The 18,535-nt window shown below is 36.3% G+C and overlaps 2 protein-coding genes across 2 annotated transcripts in view; both read right to left on the bottom strand.

The window, feature by feature from the left end:
* Positions 1-28: 28 nt before the first annotated feature.
* On the bottom strand, positions 29-10,517 carry LOC126830552 (NF-kappa-B inhibitor zeta). Its single transcript, XM_056102821.1, has 7 exons — positions 10,342-10,517; positions 5,406-7,376; positions 4,161-4,257; positions 3,295-3,409; positions 2,424-2,513; positions 1,625-1,763; positions 29-204 (listed from the first exon to the last, which is right to left on the bottom strand). Exons 2-7 carry the CDS (start codon positions 7,336-7,338, stop codon positions 29-31), a joined length of 2,550 nt encoding a protein of 849 aa, XP_055958796.1. The 5' UTR covers positions 7,339-7,376; positions 10,342-10,517.
* A 1,589-nt stretch (positions 10,518-12,106) lies between these two features.
* Positions 12,107-18,535, bottom strand: part of LOC126830167 (multidrug resistance-associated protein 1) — a 44,980-nt gene continuing 38,551 nt past the window's right edge. Inside the window, exons 29-30 of the mRNA XM_050560466.2 lie at positions 17,154-17,348; positions 12,107-16,304 (exon numbers count right to left, since the gene is read on the bottom strand). Coding sequence (XP_050416423.2) covers positions 16,193-16,304; positions 17,154-17,348 — 307 coding nt within the window. The 3' untranslated portion in view covers positions 12,107-16,192. The remainder of the gene's footprint in view (positions 16,305-17,153; positions 17,349-18,535) is intronic.

The following is an 18,535-nucleotide window of genomic DNA, read 5'->3' as shown; positions in this document are numbered from 1 at the left end:
ACAGGCCTTATGACACAACATGCATGCGCTAACCATTCGGCCATCCAACCCCGTTTATGATAAATGAAGAAAGATGTACCTGAGCATTAATATCAGCACCATGTTGTATTAGAGTCTCTATGATAGGTGTACTATCAATACAGTCTGTTGAGTCTTGTTTCGCTTTATTATGACATAATATAGCACAATGTAAAGCTGTCTGACCTGTAATTAATACAATCAATTATTTTAATGTTTCATAATAAAAAAATTATAGTTAAATTAAGGCTTGTTAATTTATAAAACATAACTTAAGAGAGGGAGAGCGAGTGAGCAAAATGGGGTTTTACATCCACTTGGGACAAGCTAGATGATTTCATGACTAACATTTAATTCACCTGCATTTAGGGGTCTATACAATCGTGACTATCTGATCAAAACTTAAAACACTCATAAGTTAACTCAGAATAATAGCCATTTTACATTATCTTTATAAATATTATATCCAGCCAGCTCTATATCGACATTTTGCTTGCATAATGCATCTTTAAATTATTGTCTGTAAATCTTATCAGAGAGAGATAGAGAGAGAGAGAGAGAGGGAGAGAGAGAGATGGGTTTAGCCTCCACAGGACACAAACTTTTCGGGACTAAAATGGTACAGTTTTAATTCCATAATTCACTTGAGCATAGGGGTCTTTAGCAGTGGGAGGAAATCCCACAAGGTTAGACAGGCTCTTTGTTACATACAAGTATGGGATTGAAACCATGATACTTGAATATATGACAAGACTCTATGATATAAAGTGTATTGGTTGACAATTGAGCCCCGCCTTCCCACCCTCTACATACTGAAATGAAGTGAAATGACATGGGGGTTTAACGTACTACTGTTTTGCTCCTAACCTGGGCTAATGAAGACGGGCATACGTCATACAGTGTGCTATGAGGGAAATTTTGCCCGGGCAGCGGCACTACGGCCTACTCTTATATCGAATTCCAACTGCCAAGGGATTTTTTACGTGCACGCCAATGTGTACACGGGACCTCGGTTTTTCGTCCCATCCGAACGACTAGACAGCTGTCCTTGTCAGGCCCTCCATCCTGCATCTCTGACAAGGGGGAAACCACACCGGAAAATCTGAATGAACTTTCTCAGCCAATGCAGGTATCGCACACCCGACCTCCAGGCTAGCGAGCCAGCGTCTTACCCACTTAGCCACGTGATCCCCCCTCTACATACTGTAAGAAATGAAATGATGTTTGACGTCCTACTGTTCTGCTCCAACAGGGCTATTGAAGACGCACATACACCATACAGTGCATTATGAAAGAAATTTTGCCAGGACAGTGGCACTATGGCATACTCTTATATCGAATTCCAACTGCCAAGGGATTTTTTATTTGCACACCAATTTGTACAAGGGACCTTGGTTTTCATCCCATCCAAACAACTAGACAGCTGTCCTTGTCAGGCCCTCCATCCTGCACCACTTACTCACTTAGCCACCGTGACTCCTACTACACACAGTGTGTGTGTAACAATTATATACTTATCATCTAAAGCACTATGTTAAGACCATTCGGCCCCCACAACTCCCTACATACAGAGGGAGTGGGTATGACAAACATATAGGACACTTACCATCTGAGTTAGCAATGTTCAAGTTGAGTTCTTTACTCTTTAATAAAGCATTTAATGTTTCTAGATATTCTTTACCATTTGAAGCAGCTACATGAACCGCTGCTCTAACTTCACGTACAGTACCTCCTTGTACCATTCTCTGTTAAAAATAGATATAACCATTATTTCACAAGTTTATACTATATTTTATAAACAATAAACTATAACATATACTTATGGAAAAACACCTACTTATTTATTTGGGCGACATTTCGAAGAGTATTCTCTCAACGTTATCAATATATTAGCTTGATAACGTTAAGAGAATACTCTTCGAAACGTCACCTAAATAAATGAGTAATTATTCTTCCATAAGTATGTGTTATAGTTTATTGTTCTACCCTGGTATTAAATGCTTCTTAACGATTAATACTTTATAAAGAAACAGGACGTTTTAAACATCTATGACAAAAAAAACTCCAGGATATAAAGAATTATTAAGCAAACAGGGCAGTATTTTTAATCACCTTAAGTGATCACTGCAACAGAAAGAGAGAGAAATGAAGTTTAACAACCACTCAACACAAACTAGTTCATTTTGGGACTAACATATGGTTTAATTTTATATCAGTAATTCCCTTGCGCGTAGTTAGGGGAAACTTGAGGACCCGGAAAAACCCCACGAGATTGGATAGGCGACCCTACTCCTTGTCACGTACAAGTGGGGAATCAAAACTACGCCACTTGACTCAATGACAGACCTTATGATCTAATGCGATTCAATCTGGGACAAGTTAGTGTACTGTAAATGATATCTTACCTCAGCTAGTGTATTAACATCTGCACCATGTTTTATCAACATCTCCACAATATCAGCTTTATTTGTACACACAGCACAATATAAAGTTGTCTATAAAATAAATATAGTTTTATTATACAGATCAATTTACCAGTTAATGAACTTTCCATAAAATAGATAGTCAGGCTATACTTTGATCATATCTGTTGTGTGCAGTGATACAATTTTCTCAAGTTTTAACCTTGCTTCTGGATTCTAGTATTTAGCGTTACATGTCACAAAATATCAAAAGCAAAGATAGTCTGCCAGGCAATACAACTTCTCTGGTTATCAATATTTCAGACATATTGTAGTAACTAGTTTCATTGCATACCAGTAAAAGCACAAATATGGTTTACAAGCATATGATCGTCCACTATACACTGTGTTGATACATTTTTGACGTATCAACGTTTTTCTTCTTTTATTTTATATTCAAATGTTAGCTAGACTGTTTATAAAGACTGCATAATCAGTCATATTATTTAGGCTTTGCAATAAACAATAAGTCTGCTAAGCCAAGACCAAAGTTGTAAAAAAAAAATAAAGTGAAATGTGTATTCAACTGTATTCACATAATTAGTCATATTATAGGCTTTGCAGTAAACAATAAGTGTCCAAAACCAAAGTTGTAAAAACAATAAAACTATTCAAAATAAAAATGTGCTTTGTGATAAACCCTGACTTGATCGAAGTATTGCAATACTGCAATACATGTATATCACAATACCTTTTGTCAAGTATTGCAATACAATTTCTGGCCGCAATACACAGCCCTACAAAACCATTTAGTAAAACACATCCAGATCTGTTTGTGTTGGTATATAAATGTAAGTATTTTAATTATAATTACCTGTCTGCGTAGGTTTGTAACATCAATCATTCCTATTAATTTTTCTCTTTCTAATCTCTCTAATAAGGCTTGAACGAAGTATATATCAGCTTTACATACAGCCACATGTAAATATCTACAGTACAAATATATATCCAACATAATAATATGGAATATCATTAGTGACAATTAAGTGAAAAAACGATTTAGGTTTAGGTCTATAAAGCATGTGTACTTCCACACTCCACATTAATAAAAGATACATGTACATGTAGGTAGCTGCCAACAACATGAGTTGTTGCATATTTTTTCTTTTGTCAGTAATGAAACATTAACAAGACACTAAAATCAGATTAAGAATAACAACCCATTAAGTAATTATGAGAAATCATTATAATTTGTTTGGCTTCTAGTGAAATGAAATGGGGTTTAACGTCCTACTGTTTTGCTCCGAACTGGGCTAATGAAGACGGGTAATTGGCTTCTAGTTCTACTCCATACTAACATCTGGTATACAAAACATTTAATATCATGGATTTAGTTATCGGCAGACTTTTTCGTGTCAAGACCATGTATAAAGTCTGGATATTAACTTCAGCCTCTAGAGCTTCCACAAGTAATTGTAGATACCTGGCTGACCAACAAGACAGGGGCGACGGCAACATACAATGTATGACTACATTTCAATGTGGGTGTATAAAAAACATTGACAGGACTGAATTCAGTGCCATCCATTGCAATTCTGTCAATTCTGGTGGTTTCTGGCTCACAATAGAACACATCCCATGTGAAGCCCTGGACACCTGGTGTTTGTCTACCCAATCACATGTACATACATGTAGATATAAATGACCTTTTACTACAGAGCTAGTGAAAATTTCACATACGTATTGCCCTCATCTTCATCTTGAAATCGTAGTGCATTACTTGTTAAATCAGCAACAGCTCTTCTAGCAAGATTTAATCGGTTACTTGATAAAGTAGCTGAAAAATTCAAACCATTTAAATTAGTGGAATAAAACACAACTATGGTAGGCCTAGATTTTGAAGTATTAGAGATACGTTCCCACAAAGTGTTTATAGGGTACAGTCCTTCACGTTTAAGGTGCGCTTTCGTTCCTGCTCCTCTCAACGCACCTCAAATTTCCAAATTAGTCAAATCGCTCTTCTAAATGTTGAGATTAATAAACTACTTTCAGTTTTTGTTCACTTTTAAATTGCATAAGTTCGAGCTATCCCTTTCCATGATGATAATTCTGACGCTACCATATTCATCAAATATTAAACAAGACTAAAGCATACTGTAAATACAATTTGGCTCTCCTTAATTAAAGAAAATGTAGAATTAGTCTTGCAATATAAGTATGAAGAGTATTTTACAGGAGCTTTTTTCTCATTTTTGAAATTGGCAGGAGCTTTTTATGGCTCCAGCACAATTTTATAAACATGAAGAACTGAGGGTACGAAAGTTATTTCCAATAAAAGTATGATATATTTGGTATATATGGAAGGCGGAGACACTTAATCTTACTAGAAAAATACTCGATGCCATGAAAAACATACATGGAGCACCCACATGACAAAAATGTAAGGGTACCGCTAATTGACAACCTGTCTGATGTTGATCTAATGGCTAACAGGTGTGAGAACATTGAGAGATTTAAATGTTCAGTAAACTCTGTGATTAAACTGCAGAAAAAGAAGTTGGCAGAGGATAATGGAAGAATTTTCTTTGATATTTACATGTATATAAATAGACAGTGACTAACTACAAATACAAGCTAAAGATTCTAGTGAGATGGGTAGCTCCCACCATCACGATGCGTACTACGATTGAAATTGTGGTTTTAATCGTCAAGTAATCGTAGTAATCCTATCAGGTTTTATCATACATTAAGGTCATTCATAGCAATCGCATTGATAGTATCGAAACGTATCTGCATGTAGCAGATCGAGGACTCAATAGGGACCATCCTATCATAACACATCGCACGACAGAGGGAACCTGACATTATTTGAGATTAAAATGCTTTGAGAAGGATTTGTGTAAGCAAACTTTTGATACATGTACATAAATTAGTTTGAATAAATGTATTGTTAATTTGAATTTGAATAGAATATAATATACTTACTAGATTTTCCACTGCTGTTTGATGTAGTAGTAGTACATGTACTAGTTGTTTTTGATGGAGTTTTTGTGTTGGTCACAGGTTGAACAGGTTTGTTATTTTTTACTGCTGCCGTCACAGTTGCTGGTATCTGAGATTTCAAATCACAGCCTTTAGGTGAATTAGCAGGTGAACTCTGTGGCGACTTTTTCGGAGAAACAGGGTCTAATTTGGGTCGAATGGGGACGTAGGTGGGTTTGGTTGGTCTTTTGGGGTTGCACTGTGTATTAATTTTGACGGGTTGATTAACGACAAACAGGGGTTGCGTACTTGGAGCAATTAGTAGGATCTGCCCGGTAGTAACAGGCACGCCTGACATGACTGTGTTGGGTTTGGTGTTTGGCATCACTGATACTGGAGCCAATGTCACGGAAACAGCAGGGGTACCCATACTGACAGGTGCCGCTTGTATGACCACCTGGGAATTATTAACCGGTGCTTGAGGCTTTACTGATGGCAGATTGGCTGGCTTGTTGTTATTAGCGTTGACTGGTCTGATAACATTGCTTGATGTCTGTGGGGTAGTATTAGTTACATTTATCAAGTTATTATTTGGATTTATGGCCAAATTATCCTTCAAATTGCTGTTCAAACTTTTCATCTGTGAACCGCTCGTCTGCCTTTTTCTCATCTCCTTACTTCGGTTTATTTCCATCAAATCCTTAGCCACAACATCCAAAGCATCTTTTAACATATCTTTCATACCTTCATCTTCCCAATCAAGTTCTGAAGGTTGTGAATTGACCTCAGTCGTCTGATAATTTGAGAAATGTGTCGTCTGATCGCAGGACATGGAGTCGGTGTTTGTGTATTGCTGGGGCATGCCCAGATTAGGAGCGTAGACATTACTTCTTGGACTGCCTGAATTAACAGACATGTTGCTGCTCGGACTTGCTGCATCCAAATTTCTATGATCTGGGCTGGAGATGCCACTGTCGTCTGACAAATTGGAGTGGGGAGGAGGGGAATCAATACCCATGGTTGAATATTGAGACTCATGACCAGGGCTGCCATACCCTTCGCTTCCACCATCTTGTAAATAATCTGTAGAAACGCTGTCACTGTGGGGTGTCTGCATCTGTGTAAATGGTGGGGATGTAAAGTTCTGGTAGACATTTTCATCAGTTAATGAGTTCCCAAAATTAGAGAGGTCATCGTTATCATCTGTAGGAACATAAGGTGGAAACTGTACTTTCGTTTTCTGCACCATGAATGTATTTTGAACCGACATCATTCCACCTGACATGTGACATTGGTTGGTAACATTCTCAGGTTGTATATTTAGTGGTATATTCAAATTATTCATACCTTCACGTACAATATTTGGAGCTTGATACTTATAAGGTGTCTCATCATCTTCTTCAGGTCGACGTTTACCATTCGTCATATTGTTAACATATTGGTTGTTGTCATATCCTCCATATTGATTCTGTTGTGGTTGTTGGAAATATGGCATGCTCTGTGAATACGAGTAGCCATTTTGATACTGAGCTTGAACACTGTGTTGGCTTTGAGTGAATGTTGCTGGTATTCCACCTGCGGGGCCTCGAGTAACCAAACCATTAGAGCCAAGAGCTCTTTTCTTTTCTCCACATTCGTCTTCTTTTTTAATATTCTCTACTATGACTTCAATATCTTTTCCGTCATCATTCTTCTCCTTCAATGTAACTTTTGATAATTTGCTACAGATTTCCTTTTCAGCGACATCTTCCTGTTTAATCTCCTCCTTGAAACTTTGACATTCACTTGAAGAAATTTTACAGTTTTCAAATATTGCTGATAATTTTTCTGTATCAACTGTGGAGTCAGAAGACTCAACTGGTTCGCGTTTAATATAAATGTCATATCCATTTGAGGACAGCTTTCCAGGCATGTTAGTTTTTACTTCAACAGGCATGTTTATGGTTCATGGATTAAATTTCACAACAAATCATCCTGAAGAAACACAAAAGAATAATTTTTTTAAACATACATTATGCAAGAGCTAAATCTTCCTATTGAGGTCTTTCTTTAGGCCTGAAATGTTATCTCAATTATTAATTACACATTAATTAACTTAAGACCATACTTAACATCTAACGATGCCATCGTTAGCCTGTGATATTTACTGGATTACAATCCGATCTGCTGCTCAACACTCATTCATGATTAAATCAAACCAGCGGGCGGCTGACAAACAGGATACGCCCACATTTTGCAAGAGATGGATAGAGAACAAGCTAAAAACAAATGGGATTTTTTGTACAATCAGGGGCAATAATCCAAAAGTTATGGTCTGAAATGCACAAATATCAAAAGGGACTTAGATCTTTTGGATATAAAGATTTGTTTTAAGTTTCATCAGAATATGATAAAAATTGTGACCTCTAGAGGGTCCACAACCTTCGTATTGCATACTTTTACACAATTTGCGTACGAGGGGCAGCCATTTTGTCCGGCAGTTTTGGCCCAATTTTCACAAATTCGAACTCAACCAAAATTATGGTGTAGCAGTGATATATTTGAACGTTTTTTTAAATCAGATAATAATTGTGGACATCTAGAGGGACCTCAAGCTAAAAACATGATTTTTTGTACAATCAGGGGCCATAATTCAGGAAGTTACGGTCCGATATGCGCGAATATCGAAAGGAACCGAGATCTTTGGGTTATAAACTTACATCAAAATCAGAAGAAAATTGTGACCTCTAGAGGGTCCACAACATTGATATACCATATTTTTACGCTATTTGAGTACGACGGGCAGCCATTTTGTCCGTCAATTTTGGTCCGATTTTTACGAAATTCGAACTCAACCATCCTTAGGGTGTAACGGTGATATACTAAAACGTGTTTTTAAATCGGATAAAAATTATGACCTCTATAGGGTCCACAAGCTAAAAACGCGATTTTTCGTGCAATCAGGGGTCATAATCATCGAAGTTATGGTCTGATACATGCCAATATCAAAAGGAACCGAGATCTAAAGGAGATAAACCTATATTTCAAGTTTCGTTGAAATCGGATAAAAATTGTGACCTGTAGAGTGTCCACAAACAATTGTAGACGGACAGGGGCGACGACAATATGCGTCCACATGAAAATGTGGGCGTATAAAAATGAATAATCAAGAGTCGATTCGAGACTATGTTTTTTATCGTACCAACATTAGTAATAATGATGGAGGCTAGGCCTAAAATTCAATCGCTAAATTCTTGGTTCAGTGGATTAATTTGACTGAAATTTCCAGCAAATTGCCTTTACATCATCTAGTTTTTAACTATTATAGTGAGAACTGACAACTCTTTTTCTAATAAAATGTTTTCCAAGATGAATAAATCTAGCTTGCAACAGGGAGAATCCAGATATTTATTGGAAATTGTTGAAAAACAATAAGTTTTCTCGTTGAATGAAAATAACAACTGTGAATAAATTTCACATCAATTGGAAGATATCTTTGGCATCTACACTTTGGGTGTCCACAAGATTTTTCAAAGTAATCAGGGCCAATAACACTGTCAGTAACCATCAGAAAATGTTGAAAACCTTTGTTTCGTAAACCTCAGCACTGTGTGTAATAGGTTCCATGGTTTAGCCAGTCATTTACAAGATTTGTCAAGGTGATCAAGGGCAATAACTCTGGCAGTGTACCGTAGTTATTTATTACAAATCGTTCAAAATAAATAGCCTTTATTGTCAAGGCATGAATTGAAAGACTGTATGAATGTGCTTTATAGACATGGATGTTTGTGGCTTAGGAACATATGCCACAAAATATTATGGTGGTAGAAAATGTGGCTGTATATACCAAACAAAAATTTTCGAAAAAATCCATAAAATAAAAAAAATTTGATACTGATTACTGGAAAAATATGAAAACCCTTAGGCCACACATAAAAATTATTAGGTGGGTCATGGGTCAGGTTAGGCCATGCATAAAAATTGTGGGAACTCTCACTGCAAATGGTGGACACCTTACAGACTGGTGATGGGTCAAGCTAGCCCACGCATAAATATAGTTGGACACTCTAAGTTGGTCATGAATCATGGCTAGGTCACCCATAAGGCTTATAAAAATTGTGGGGCACTCTAGGTGGGTCATTGAATTTAGGGGTTACGTTTTTTTTCGGACGGCAATTTTTGCCGTTTACATCATTCACCAGTGCATTTTCTTTAAAATCTTGTTTGAAAACATCCCAATACAGGTTGCAATTAGGGCCTACCACTATTTCATGAAAATCCATATTGTATTAGGTGTGATCCGAGGGAAAAGCCTACTGGGACCTGGGCGTCCAAATGAGCCAATACATGTGGGTGGTTGATCTGCTAAGGCTTGGTGCCCGGGAACCCAATATTTCCGTATTTTGGTATTTAGGGTTGTTTTTTTTTAGTAATTAGTGTTGGTTTTTTAAAGAATTTAGTGAATTTTTGTTCCTGTAGTAGCTACATTGTATATAGATCTATCAAAAAAAATTTCTGGTGTTTCTCTGTGTTTTTTTTTTTATTTTGTTCAGAAATACACAGAAAAACTACCATGATTTAATTTTAAAAAGAGAAAGAAATAAGGGCATGCCACGAAAAGTAACTAAATCTGTAACGCTGCTACAGCTGTTTACCAAATTTCAAAGAAATTGCCGGTGTCTCAATGAAAAATTCAGACACTAAACAGGCGCGGAGGCCACACGAGCCGAATTCGAAGGTCGAAAGAAAACCTTTATAGCCCCATTCGGTTTTCACCGGTAGGGTAATAAAAACGAGTAGTTATGCAACGTGACATAAATGACAGGCACGTACACGCCCTATACTCAACGATCAGGTAAACAACAACTTGATCTAGATTCACTAACGCTCGGCGTACACGTTTACGACAATTACGAAGCGTCGGAGCATATTATTATTTCAATTTAACCCCCACACTTACCATCAAAATTTCGATTCAATCGTCTGGTAGGCTTGCAACGTGATTCTCAAATATATTCGAGTTCAATGACACAATTCAAACTTGGGTTTTAAAAATATTTATGACAAAAACTGACTCTAATATAAAGCTTCTTGTAAATTCCGATTGTCCAGAATGGTTGAAGTGGTAAACACACGGATGTCTACTTTTCATTGGTCGTTATTTTCATCACGTGGGGTTTTCATCATAAGGGAAATCACCTAATAAATATTGACAAAATGCGTCACATTCTGTTTAACCAATCAAAACTAAAGCTATTTTTAGCCTTCATTGAGCTATTTTGTCTGCGATGTCACCAGCGGTGAAAGCGTACGTTAAACGACAACGGTAGTTAACACCATCGTGATTAAAGAGCTAACCCATATTATCCTCTATAAAATACAGATGTGTCGCGTACCATTATTTCAAATTTAATGGTACGGGCAATAATGTGCCAAGCGTACATTTGCTAATTATAAATAAAATAGGCTACTATTTGTGGTGGAAATATTTGACTCGCGCGACGTATTTCATTGAAATGCACGTGCGTTCTTCATTATGTAATCTGAAGTGCGGAAGATGTTCCCTTCTGTCGAAGCTCTTCTCATCTCAAACTGCTGAACCCGGCTAGTTCCTGCTCAGCCGAGCAATCCTTCAGCACTCTGCGCCGTATCAAACCTTGGCTGCGCAACTCCATGACGCAAAACCGACTGAACCACTTGAGGGTGTGTGCGGTGCATAATGACCCCCTTCATGTTGCCAAGATATTCAAAAAGAACAGTCTAGATCGTAGAACGATTCACTTAACTTCATATATTTATGCAGCTTTGATGTAGGTAGTCAATTTTCCATATTGTCATCATATTACCCCTAGTTACAGCCTTCATCGAAATAACACTGGTACAGTAAACTGTTCGTAATTATTTGTTTCGTTTGGTAATGAAATGTTACAGGGTTTGTCCGCCCCCCCCCCCCCAAAAAAAAAAAGTTATGACAAATCAACGCCCTTGGAACTATGACGAAAAATTGAGCTGGCCTTATCATTAAGCATTAACCGTAAAAAACGTCACTATCGACATTGTCAATGAACTATGGAAAGTCAATCTATTATTCTTGGTCATCACTCAAATGCAATTTTAACTGCGATCCCATTTCCTGAATTCTAATGGGGCTTCGGACAAGAATCTTCTTTAGATAATTCCTTGCGGTTTTGTTCTGGTTTCGCCAGTATGGTTTCCCTAGTAGTGGCGCACGAAGGAAGGCTTGGCAGCGAAAAAGTGCCCAGTGGTTGGGATCGGACAAAAAAACAAAGTTAACCCACCCCTCCTTGGCATGCTCATAAAAAAAATTAAACTACTGGAATTTTCTATGAAGAGTAGACAGAAACACTCCAGATAAAATTATCTCATAGCACACATACTGCACAGCATACGCCCATCTTCATTACCCAGTTTGGTGCATTAAAAGGACATATCTGGCTAATGAAGATAGGCATATAAAAGGAGGGGGTTGGGTGGTCTAATGGTTTAATGCATGCACGTGAAAACAACGTTTAGCTGTCGTTGAGTCCAGTTTCATGCTTTTCGATTCCCCGGTTTCCTCCCATTGCTAAAGACCCCTACGCACAAGTGCATTATTGAAGCAAAAATTGAACCATATGTTAGTCCCTAAATGACCTAGTTTATGTTGAATGGATGTTAAACCCCATTTCTCTTGCATCAAATGAACATTAAAACTCATTTTATTTCTTTATATAAACTTTATTTTGTATATAATTTTAATATGTATTAATAATGTAAATATTATAAGTTATCTCTTTAAAAAAAACTATTTAATTAGAATTTAACCATTGAACTGGAAATACATTGGACACCATTCTATGGTATACCATTAACGAGCTTAGTAATTATATTCCATAGAATCTGTCTTATTTCCAGTAATCTGTTGTTTAAATCACCCAAGATTCGGCTATATATCATCTATTATCACAACCATTTAACACAACAAATGGGTTTTTTTAAAGGCTCAATACCACTCTTGTTGTAACTGAATAATATGTCCCAATCTTTATTCTAGTAAACAAATTGTACTATTTTACAATATTCCAATTAATTGATGATACAAATTTCATCTTAACACACCTAATTTAAAAAATTGGAAAAATTCAACTAAATGATTTGAAAAGCCTGACGTAAAGCTTTTCAAATGTGACTTGGATTTAAAAATATTTTTGAACCCTCTGGACAAGTAAAATAGGATTTAATGGATAATTTACACAACAGGTAGGACACTAACACATCTAGTACTTAGAATAGGGCTATTTTTTATTTTCTGGAGCTGTCAAGCCAGTAAGAGTGTTGTTGTCCCTTTAAATATACATTGTTATATCATTTTATTAGTTTGAATATAAATAAGAAAATTGTATAAGCTTAAGAAACTGTTATTATGTACATGCATGGTAACAAATAATTTCTACAAATCAATAGGAATCTTTTTTAACAAGGTCACTCAGATTTTAATCCTGTTGTGAACTTAGTCCTGTATCGCATTCACAAGCTTTCATATGGGTAGATAACTCCACAGTCCACAATTAGCGAATGAAAAATTCTTTTGGCCCAAAGCACAATTCCTGCAAATTTTTAAGAACTCTGATCGGCAAAGTCTTCATTCACAAGTTATTGTGGACGGACGGGATGACAATACACATTTATATTTAAATACACAAGGCCCATTTATAGGCCTATGGAATACAATCACAGATTTATTCTACATAGCGTGACGATTCGCTAAGTTTTCAAGCACAAATTAAATGCATATAAAAATCGTGAGCAAAACCAAAACAAATGATCTAAATATATATATATATATATATATACATTGATCAAAACAAATGAGCAGTTTCATGGCAAAATCAAAATCTCACACAAGTCTAAAATTGATGCCAAAAAAAAAAAAAAAGAAGAAAATTTGACACTTGAGAATCAAAGAATTATGTTACAGCTTGAGAAAATAAAACTAATTACAACCATGTGCATGAACAAATGGAATTACTTGGCACTAGTTAATATATTTCTGTATCAAAACAACAAATGTATTAGAGTAATATGTAAATCTAAAAAAAATATGAGAGGTATATTATTAGCGAAATTTCAAATTTCTTTTGGACTTTTGTCCAGGATATGATGTCCAGGATATGATGTCCAGGATCATCGTTTAATGGACTGTGAATCCCTTGCGATCTGGAGCATTGTGAGAGTTGGATTTCTAAATGGAATATAATTGGCTTATATATGCTTCCATTCCACTCAGAGAGAGAAATGGGGTTTAACATCATTTTGGGACTAACATGTTTCAATTTTATTTCTATAATTAACTTGAGTGTAGGGATCTTTAGCAATGGAAGGACAGGTGACCTTACAAGCGTGGAAATAAAACCATGCCACTTAACTTAAAGACAATATCTGATTGACTTTAAATTTATAAACATTGTTAAAGGTCATGAGACGAAGGATCCTATTTATTTTCAACAATTTCCGATAATTGAAAAAACCTGTGGATGCTCTAGAGGCTAAAGTTAATATAAATTGTTCAAGGTTATGAAACATATTCTAATGATTTCTGATAATTACTTAAACATGCATTATGCAAGAGCTAAATCTGATTATTGCAAGTCTTAATTTAGGCTTCAGATGTTATAGAAATTATAAATTAGACCTTTATTTAAACAACAAGACCAATATCAACTCTGTAGACCCACGGATGGCTCGGCTACAGCTCGGATTTAAATAGGATTTCACTAATTGATTAAATCAGATAAGGGGTAACCTGATGAAAATACGTCAGTTAGATCGAGGCTTAATGATAGAGTGTACTTAGCGAGGCCGCTGTAAAGCGTTTCCGTATGCCACTGAAAACTTTACTTGATAATCGAGATATGTAGGTGGAGTCAACGCCTGTCAATCAAACGTTCGGCGAAGGTGAAGACACATTTCGCTACCATTTCTAGGCAAATATTACAACGATGATAACTATGTTCAGAATAAATTAATTTGACTGAATTTTTCAATATATTCTTCTTTCATCATCTACTTTTGAACTGTTATAGCAAGAATGGCCAACTCTCTATAAATATCTCCCACAATGTATCTTTAATGGGTTATTATTGTAGTAAGATTTTAATGTGTTGTAAACGTTCTCCTTACTAACAAATGAAAAAAATATGCGACAATCCTTGTTGACTGCCCTGACAACTTAGCTGCTGTGGGTGTATGTTTCGTTACCTCGCAACCCATCTTTTCATGATAAAATATAAAATCTTGTTGATATTACAATGAGAATGAAATGGATTGATAAAATCAATAATACAATCAATAGATCACAAACTATATTCAATTTTTACCCTGATAAATATTTGAGTGCAACAAGTTAGGTCATCTTGTCCGATTTTTAAATGTATATCATCCAATCAGATCTGTTTCATCTGTTGGACTTCCATTAATCATTTAAGTACATACAATAAAATACACAACACAATTTATATGGAAAACAATCACTGGTTTATACACATATAGCACGATGTCTTTGACAAGTATTCTTTCATATTGTTATCAAGCACAAATGATAAGTTAGTAACGAGGGAGAGGGAGAGAGATGGAGTTTAACGTCCACTCAACACACACTAGGTCATATCGGGACTGACATTTGGTTCAATTTTATTTCAATAATTCGCTTGTGTGTAGGGGTCTTTAGCAGTGGGAGGAAAGTGGAGGACCCGGAGTAAACCCACAAGGTTGGACAGGCAACTCTACTCCTTGTCATGTATAAGTAGGGAATCAAAACCATGCCAGTTGACTCAATAACAGACCTAATGATGCAATGTGCACATGCTAACCATTTAGCCATCCAACCCCTCAGTAACAATATGAGAACACTTATCGAAATGTTGTGCTATATGTGTACGGACAAGTGTTCGTTTATCATATAAATTGTGGTTTTGTTTATAGTGCTCACAAAAATAATATATAATTAAAATACAAATATATTTAAACAAGTGCATCTATCTTGTTTTGAGACTTTCTGATATAGCCATTTAAAAAATAGATAGTAATACCGGTACTTCTCATTATGAATAATTATAAATGATATGATTATTAAAAACAATTCTTTTTCATAGAAATCTTAATATAAAAGAGAAAAGTTTCACTAGTTTTATCTTCACACTAGCGGATGACCCGGCGCTGCATGGGTTGAAAGTAGTATAACTCCGAAACTGGAAGCAGTAGGCTAACGGCACAGGACCTGTGTTACTCCCTGGTCCAAGCTACCCCATTACACCTAATTTCAGCCTCGGGACAGCTCCAGTGTAACTTCCAACCCTGAACAGACTGTCACAAATATTAGTATAGATATTATGTTGTAAACAATGTTACATGAACAGGCCAATATATCAAATCAACAACACAGAACAAAAACTAATAATACAAAGTTCGGAATAAATCTACATTGAAATTTGTCTTTAGTAGAGGTTCTAATAACAATAACCTGAGATTGTTTAGATAATCCCATTTTTGACGTGACCAACATATTTTTTTTTTTTCATTTTTTTTTTATGAAGTATAATTAAAAAAAAAATAATTAAAAAAAAACAAATCTGCACTACAAATGTTAGTTTCCATGGCAACAACCCTTGGGTTACTATTTCTATGCATCATTCATCTATATAAAAAAGTTCTATCAGTCCTATTCTATGATTTAAAATATGACAAATCAAGATTTGGATGTATGATTTAGAATGATATAACTGATGATATAAAAAACGATTTGCCATTTTGCTTTAAACCAAGCCAGCATCTTTTGCCATGCTATAAAAACTACTGTTTTTATTTTGTAGTAAAGTAGTTGGTGCATCAAATTCTTTGATATTGCCTTGATCTAACACTATGATTCTGAAATAAAAGAACAATTATAATATTATGTTGTTTGAGAAGAATAATAACAATATTTGAAGATGGGTTGGTAGGTAACAAAACATAGGCTGTCACACATTTATCTTGAAGATAATTAAAGGACACCAAAATCAACCCATGAAGTAATTATCAGAAATAACTCAAATTTAGTTCTTCCTAACATAGATTATGCAATACATGTGTCGGTAATCATGATAACTTTAGCTACTCCAGTTATCGGAAATAGGATTCTTCATTTCATGAACCTAAAAACATTAATTTCCAGCCCCTTGAGTCCACAAGCAAATGTGGACAACAGACCAACGGACATTGGCGAGGACAGTATATGGTCAACATTGAAATGTGAGGTATATAAAAAAAATCCATATGACTTAATTGGCACTCCTGATGTCACCGATTTAACTCTAAGTGAAAAACAGATGTTAAGCCAAACTAACTAAGGAACGAACAGCACATCTGAGAGAGAGAGAGAGATGGGGTTTAACATCTACTAGACACAAACTAGGTCATTTCGTGACTAACATATGGTTCAATTTTATTTCAATAATTTGCTTTCGCCTAGGGGTCTTTAGTAGTGGGAGGAAACCAGAGGACCCGGAGATAACCCACGAGGTTGGACAGGCGACCCTACTCCTTGTCACACACAACTGGGGAATCGAAACCATGCCAGTTGACTCAATGACAGACCTTATGATGCAGTGTGCAAACACTAACTATTCGGCCATCCACCCCCCCCCCCCCCACCCCACAGTACACCTGACTGGTGCTTGAAACATTTACAACTGCAATTACTGATGGATATAATAAAAATTCTTCAGATACACTAACCTGTCATAGTCCATGATAGTATTTAATCTATGAGCTATCGTTAACACTGTACAATCTTTAAATTCTGTTCTTATTGTCTGTTGAATGAGGTCATCGGTTTCCATATCAACAGCTGCTGTAGCTTCATCTAAAACTAATATCTTAGTTTTACGTAAAAGAGTTCTCGCTAAACATACCAACTGGCGCTGACCAACACTGAAAAAAAAAGAAAAAGAAATGGATTTGTATTAGTATATAATCACATTTAAATGTATTAACAGAATTTTGAACGAATATTTCCAGGTATAAGACAAAATGCATGGGTCAGTTCTTTATGTTACTCTATGTATAACATTCCTATTTTTCTCTACCAATCCCGGCTAACAAAGACATATAGCATGACATGTGCTATGAAGGAAATTCTGCCTGGGGCATGGCACTATGATCTAATCTTATTTCAATATCCAACTATCAGGGGATCTTTAACATCCACTCAACACAACTAGGTCAATTTGGTGCTAACAAGTGCTTGTTATATATGTTTATATTTTTACCTACTTATATTACTGTAGACATACCTTAACTGTAGAGTTTTAGTTATCATTTGCTTGTTAAAAACAAGAGTACTATCTTCAAAACGTTATATACTATTCAAAAAAAGTAGGGGATATTTGATTTTTAAGTGTTATTAAAGTCACCTAATGAAACTGACGAAGAAACAAATGACAAAATGAAATGAAGTTCACATTCATCGATTTATTCCAAATGATCGTTAGACTAAGTAAGGCACAGACTGACCATTATAAGGGTAAAATAATACCCGGGGTCAAACAGCAAAGTTACCACAGCATCACAACCAAGTCAGTAACGGGTAAATCCTCCTCTGTTTGCCAAACAAGCATTGATCCGACGTGGCATACTCCTAATGAGACGTCTAAGGTCATTTTGGTCCAGATTGTCCCATTCCTGTTGCAACGCAGCAGCAAGTTCTTGGACATTGGCAGGACGTTGTTGACGTTGACGTAACCTCTGTCCAAGCATGTCCCAGACATGCTCGATGGGGGAGAGGTCGGGACTCAGTGCTGGCCAAGGTAATGTGGTGATGTTCTGTTGTTGGAGGTAACCTGTAACGATCCTGGCCCTGTGACATCTTGCGTTGTCATCCTGGAAGATGAAACGGCGGCCATGACGTCGTGCGAACGGCACAACATGGACTGCCAAGATGTTGTCCCGGTAGTACTGGCCTGTAACACGCCCTGCAACAACATGTAAAGCCTTTCTTCCAGCAACAGTGATGCCTCCCCACACCATAACAGAACCACCCCCAAATCGATCATGTCTGATGACGTTAACGTCTTGGAAGCGCTCGTTTCGACGACGCCACACCCTCCTACGTCTGTCCA

The sequence above is a fragment of the Patella vulgata genome, chromosome 8 (genome assembly GCF_932274485.2).
Source record: "Patella vulgata chromosome 8, xgPatVulg1.2, whole genome shotgun sequence".
Lineage (NCBI taxonomy): Eukaryota > Metazoa > Mollusca > Gastropoda > Patellidae > Patella > Patella vulgata.
This window is presented reverse-complemented; position numbering and strand designations above follow the sequence as displayed.